The sequence below is a fragment of the Aptenodytes patagonicus genome, chromosome Z (genome assembly GCF_965638725.1).
Source record: "Aptenodytes patagonicus chromosome Z, bAptPat1.pri.cur, whole genome shotgun sequence".
Classification (NCBI taxonomy): domain Eukaryota; kingdom Metazoa; phylum Chordata; class Aves; order Sphenisciformes; family Spheniscidae; genus Aptenodytes; species Aptenodytes patagonicus.
The window spans coordinates 88,782,427-88,788,426 of NC_134982.1; the positions used below are offsets into that span (position 1 = coordinate 88,782,427).

The 6,000-nt window shown below is 48.9% G+C and overlaps 1 protein-coding gene across 1 annotated transcript in view; it reads right to left on the reverse strand.

The window, feature by feature from the left end:
• PCSK1 (proprotein convertase subtilisin/kexin type 1) overlaps window positions 1–5,793 on the reverse strand; it is a 30,422-nt gene extending 24,629 nt beyond the window's left edge. Inside the window, exons 1-3 of the mRNA XM_076362630.1 lie at window positions 5,614–5,793; window positions 3,709–3,813; window positions 151–261 (exon numbers count right to left, since the gene is read on the reverse strand). Of these exons, the coding sequence (XP_076218745.1) occupies window positions 151–261; window positions 3,709–3,813; window positions 5,614–5,793 (396 nt within the window). The remainder of the gene's footprint in view (window positions 1–150; window positions 262–3,708; window positions 3,814–5,613) is intronic.
• Between the last annotated feature and the right edge of the window lie 207 nt (window positions 5,794–6,000).

Sequence of the window (6,000 nt, forward strand, 5' to 3'; positions counted from 1 at the left end):
AGAGATCTCTCATTTTTATAGCATATGTTAATGAGAGAGACTCTTCATTTACTCCCTTCAGTGCAATCACTCTGACATGAGTGAAATAATACAGCTGATACCACAACTGAAATTCACCATCCCCAGTTCCACAAGGAAACAAATTCTTACCAGATACCACTGCTGATTCCACATAGGATCATTGAAAAGATTTTCTGCTGAGTCTCTCACGGTGGCACGCTTAGTTCGCTTTTTTTCATATTGCTGCTCTGCCCATGACACCTACAATTATTTGTATAAATATGACAAGTGAGCCTCTATAGGTTAGGACTTTCTTAGCCTAAAGGGTAAGGGATTTCCTCACACAGCAAAATTTTGATGCCTAAAGCAAAATGAGCAACGTTTGATGCAGAGAGGATGATTATTTATACTGTAGTACAGTGTAGTTTGGGGAAGAGGACTTGGTGAAATCACGATACTATAGAATCAATTAATAGAAAATCATTAAGTACAAGTTAACAGTAGAACTCCTGTGAGTGCCACACAATGCAGGCTTTTATATCAAATGTGTAGTATGGTTAGAAGGTTATCTAAGCAGTGGTGGTTACCAAAACAAGCAAAACCACAGCCTGCTTCTTTCTCCTACCTACATTTTAATGCCTATCTATTTCTATTGGGAGTTAAAAGGAGAAAGATTATCTCTGGCTTTAGTCTAGCAATCATAATGATGCTGTTACTCATAGCCCCGCTGGACCTTCAAGGCTCCTTCCCAGTGGTGTTTTGAAGTGTGATCCATTAGTAAGCTATGAATATTGGACTAACTTCATCACTGGCGTAATTCCACTTAAGGCAACTGAAAGCCAAAACGCTTCAGCATGTTTTGCTAAAGCATCAATACAATGAGCTGCATAGCATTTGTGCACGGACACAGCATTCTCTAACTCACTAGGTTGCATTTTAAAAGTGTATCCCACTTCGTTTCCCTGAATACATTACTAAACCCTGTTCAAATCAAATCCTGATTCTGATACCTCTCTGTGTGCTGTGTGCTCCTTTTGGAAATGGGAATAAAATGTTACTCATTGCTAGTACCTGGACGGTCACTTTGACACAGATCAAGTCGGTGCTTTTCACCCCAATTTCCCGATGAGAAAAACAAGCTCAGGTTCAGTAGATTGCCAAGATCCTGCTCTAAGCCTCAACTAGAGGATGCCTTGGATTTAACCTTTTGCTTTAAAAGTCTGAATAGATTTCATTATTTTTCTCTACTGTGATCCAATGGCTTTATGGTCCTTACATCTAACGCCATATATGAAACAGTAATGAGTGACTCAGAAATCATAATGATAAAAGAAGTAGATTTGATTAAAATACGATTTTCTAGTGAGAGCCTAATGAAAGTTCACTACAAGAACAAAAACCCTTAAAAATGGTAGCTACACCAGGCATGTTTACTGAAAGCTCTCTAATACTATTCCCTTTGCTATATATTTAGTGCTAAAACACCCACAAACCTTAGTTAGTCATAGAAGACGAATATACACATGCAAGTATAAGTATTTTAAAATGCCCTATTGATACCCAGGGCCATACATACTTGTGCACAGGTTAGAGCAATTACCTTTATCTCTCTTCCCTGCCCACAGCAAAGCTTGGCCTCTTCATCACCCAACAGTAATTAACAATTGACAACTTCCATGCTTGTTATTTTTTTCAATGTGGACAACTGCACTGAGGGAAATGAGCTGAAACTACCAAGCACATATGTCAGACCAACAAGCCAAATGTTTGTCACTCAGCAGCTGGGTGAGGTTCCAACCATCCACCTACAGCAAAAGCTGAAGGCCCTGTGCCAAATCTCCAGTCGCTGATATATAAACCAGGGAAAATAATCTTGATTCAGGTCTCTTGCAATAAAGTAGATTTGGAAACTAGTGTAAATACTGGAGGAAGTTAGGGAACCAGATAATTATATCCTTTCATTAGATTCCCAGCCTTTATCTGGTTTACAAGAAACACTGGGACATCTATAGGAAGCAGATAAATACTCAGATTAGAGCCAAGTTTTACCCCAGCTTTCACACTTAACATACCGTAAAATTCATGAAGGCATTATACAAACAAAAGCAGGATTCCCTTCTCTCTCCCTTTTTAAAGACTGAATTTAAATCTTTTCACATGGGCTGTTGCTGAACAAGAGTAGCTCTTTGGAGCAAAGGTCCATGCATAACTACACAGCATTACATGATTGCTTTGTGTTTATATACTTACATAATGACATAATTACATCTCATTCATTCACATAGTCAATTTGCATACTAGATGGTAAATAAAAGGGAAATTGGAGTAAATTTAGCAAATCACCTGCAGCACTTTGAAGCTCTGTTTCTGGATCTAAGTCTGCAATAATGTTTGGCAGTAATGAGCGTAACACAATTGCTTCCATTCTGCTTACGACATTAGAATTTGGTATATTAAACACGGTTGTGCTTCCCTGTGCAAGAGATGCATTTGATGTAGTAAGTCCAAAAAAGGGAGGAACTGCAACCAAAACTCTGTTCCTGAATATTGTACTATGATGGCACTGAACATCTGATCATTGGTATGAGTATAAATTAGAACACTAATTTACACTAAAGCTGTGGTTTTGAACATCCCCAGTTTAGAATCAGTTCACCTACAAGACTTTAACTGTTAAACCAATGTTTGCAAGGAGATAGATGGGAGTGTACAGTTTTGAAACAGAACAGGCAAAACAAATACCCTGTCTCACCCCCTCCTTTAATTCTTCTAGCTGCACATAGAATATTTCCTCCTAGATGACATTTGCATCTAAAACCTCCAGATAACCAATTACTCGTTCTCAAGTGATTTGTCCTTATATGATAAACTGCTGGTTTTCACAACTAGGTTACTTCATGTTTTGGACTGCTCATATTTTTACAATGATTGCTGCAATAATGCTGATTTGGAATTCAAATTTCATTGTCCTGCAATTTGCCAGAAATTGTTTTTAAGAGGGGCTGACAGCATTCTGGTCTGTTCCTTAAATTTGCCACCCACCCCATTTTCTCAGAAAGTTTACAAACAGACATGCTCCTCTCTTAAATAAAGTCAAATAAATGGGGAGTCTACTTCACCAGTGGATTGTACCTTAGAGCCCTGGCTCTTCAGTGTGCCTGTTCTCTGATTGCAGTGGCATCCCAGTGTACCAAAAGACTGCAAGTCTAGAACGTCTGATGGATCCTCTGAGAAGGGGTTTTAGCCCATCACAGAAGAAGCAAATCCAGCAAAACCTCAGCCCTTTTCCCCTACATTTTTTTTTTTTAAATATTCAGTCACTTTAAATCAAACGTAATTCCCATGGTAATTGCACAGACACGGCTTGATTAAATTTACTGCATCTATGGATTTTTACTTTGAATCGAGCCCTGTGGTTCCTCATCCATATTTTCATCAGCAACACATCAACATCTGAAATTCCAAGCCTCTGCAATGCTGCATATCTTAAATCTTAATTTGGAAAGCACTTGCAAAAAATATGGTAAGAGAGGGTCAGATTCTGCCTGTTAATGACAGAATAATCAAGTATTATTCAGCACGAGTGTGGATGGCTGAATATATTAGACTTGCAAAATGAGGAAAGCCCGCCTGTGACCTCATTATAATGCTAGCAATAAGGAGACAGCATAAACAGAGGGCATGAAAAGGAATAAATGTAACACTCACCCGCTCATCATCAGAAAGTCTTTTAGTAATATGAATGGCACTTCTTCGAGACCGTCTTGGATAGCTTTTACGTCTGAATAGGTAGTGATTTTTGAGTGATCCAATCTGTAAGACAGAGGCGTACTTTAACTATCAAGAGATATTTCCCCACTGCAAACAAATATCAACAATCGCAACCTGACCGAATTCATTCTGCTTAAAAGAGGAAAGAAAAGAGCAAGAAACTAGCCTTTAGATATTTTAATCTAAACTGAAAAACATTCTTCAGGTAAGAAGTGCTTATCACAGCCTGTGTGCTGCTAGAAGAAATTGGGGGAATAATTTCATTTAAGCTAGTGAAGTAGCAGTCACCACTACTACAGTACTCAGTAATGTAGTACTTGTAGTAGTGACCAGTATACTCATGGACATACCTTGACACGGTCACATTTCAAAGGACAGGTTTTATGTATGGTCATGCACCAGTTTTATCTGCTCTTCCTGGGGTTCAGCTGAACAGGTGTAAAAAACTTCACGAGGCTTCAGAAACCTCACTGCAGGGTTTGTTTGTACAGGCACCTACTGAACTGGTGTTTTCACTTGTGCAGTAGCTGGTCACCTGGAGAGCTGGGTGCACCCCGTCTGCTTTAAACACCCCTCTTCCCCACGCAGGGGCTGTTTGACATCGGTGGGGGCGAATGGACTGACTCCAAAGGCAGAAAGACCAAACCCACAGAGGTGGGATCACACCTAAGTTTGAGAGTCTGAAGAACACGACCATGCCCGGGACGCGGGGCCGCCCGTCCTGCACGCCCGCCTGGGCAGGAGGCTGGGAAGGGGCTGCCCGCAGCACCGGGCCCACCCAAGGAGAGGTGACCTCCACCCCGCTCTCAGCCTGCTCCCGACGGAGGGCTGCGGGCCATGGCGCGGGTGGGAAGCGGTTCTGCGGCGGAGAAGCGGGGTCCCCAGCGCTGCCAGACGCGCTGCCTGGCACAGGACCCCCGTCTGGAGGTGGGACGAGGCTGTTACCTAAAGGCGGTTACTCATCCCTGACAACGCTGACGTCACGGCATCCCAAAAAAGCGCCAGGAGGGCCTGCTGGAGAGAAGCCCCGCGATGGCGATGGAGCCTCCGTTGGGGGGGGTGCGGGATGGCTGGGGGACAGGTCGGGGGCGGCGCGGGGCCGGAGCCAGGGCTGCCCGCGCCCTCCTCAGGGAGAGCCGGGTCGCTCTGCCCAACCCTGCCCGCTCTCCTCCGAGGGAGCACATGGGTGCCTGCTCGACCCTGCCCGGTCCCCTCAGGGACAGCGGGGGTGCCCTGCCCGGTCCCCTTAGGGAGAGTGGGGGTGCTCTGCCCGACCCTGCCCGGTCCCCTCAGGAAGAGTGGGGGTGCCCTGCCCGACCCTGCCCGGTCCCCTCAGGAAGAGTGGGGGTGCCCTGCCCGACCCTGCCCGGTCCCCTCAGGGAGAGCAGAGTCGCCCTGCCTGATCCCTTCCCGGTCTCCTCAGGGAAAGCCAGGCGCCCTGCCCGGCTCTGCCCGGTCTCCTCAGGGAAAGCCAGGCGCCCTGCCCGGACCCTCGCAGGGGGAGCCGGGTCCCCTGCCCGACCCCCTCAGGGAGAGCGGGAGCGCCCTGCCCGCTCCCCTCAGGGAGACCCGAGTCGCCCTGCCCCACCCTGCCCGGTCCCCTCAGGAAGAGCCGTCCCCGGCCGGGCGCCGCGGTCGCGGGGCTCCCCGCCAGGTGCGGAGCCAGGGCCGGGGGGCGGCGGGGGGAGAAGGCGCTTCAAACTCCCCGCAGCCCCGCGAGCGGCAGCCGGGCACAAGTTTCGGGACAGCCCTGAGGAGGGAGGGCGGGCAAGAAGCCCCGGCGGGGCAGCTCCCCCGGGCTGCGCGGCGCTGGGCTGCGGTCCGCCCCCCGCCCGGCCGTACCTGCCCCAAGAGGTCGTAGTCCAGCTCCTCCGCGATGGCTCTGGCGGCGTCGGGGCCCGCCGGGATCTCCGCCGCCCACTCGTTGAGGAACTGCCGCTCGGCGCTGCCGCCGCGGGCCAGGCAGCAGGCGGCCAGCAGCGCCAGGGCCGCGCACCGGCCGGCCCAGCGGCGCCCGTCCATGGCCGCGGGGCGCGGGGAGCGGCGGCCGGCGGCGAGGCGGGCGGGCGGCGGGCTGCGGCGGGGCTCCGCGTTGCTAGGCGAGCGCGGGGGAGCGGGCGGCGGCGGCGGCCCGGCACGGGTCCCTGCCTGCCGGCGCGGCGCGGCTGCCCGGGGCTGCGCGGCGCCCAGACCCTCCGGAGCCGGAATGGAAATGAGTGTTTACACGTC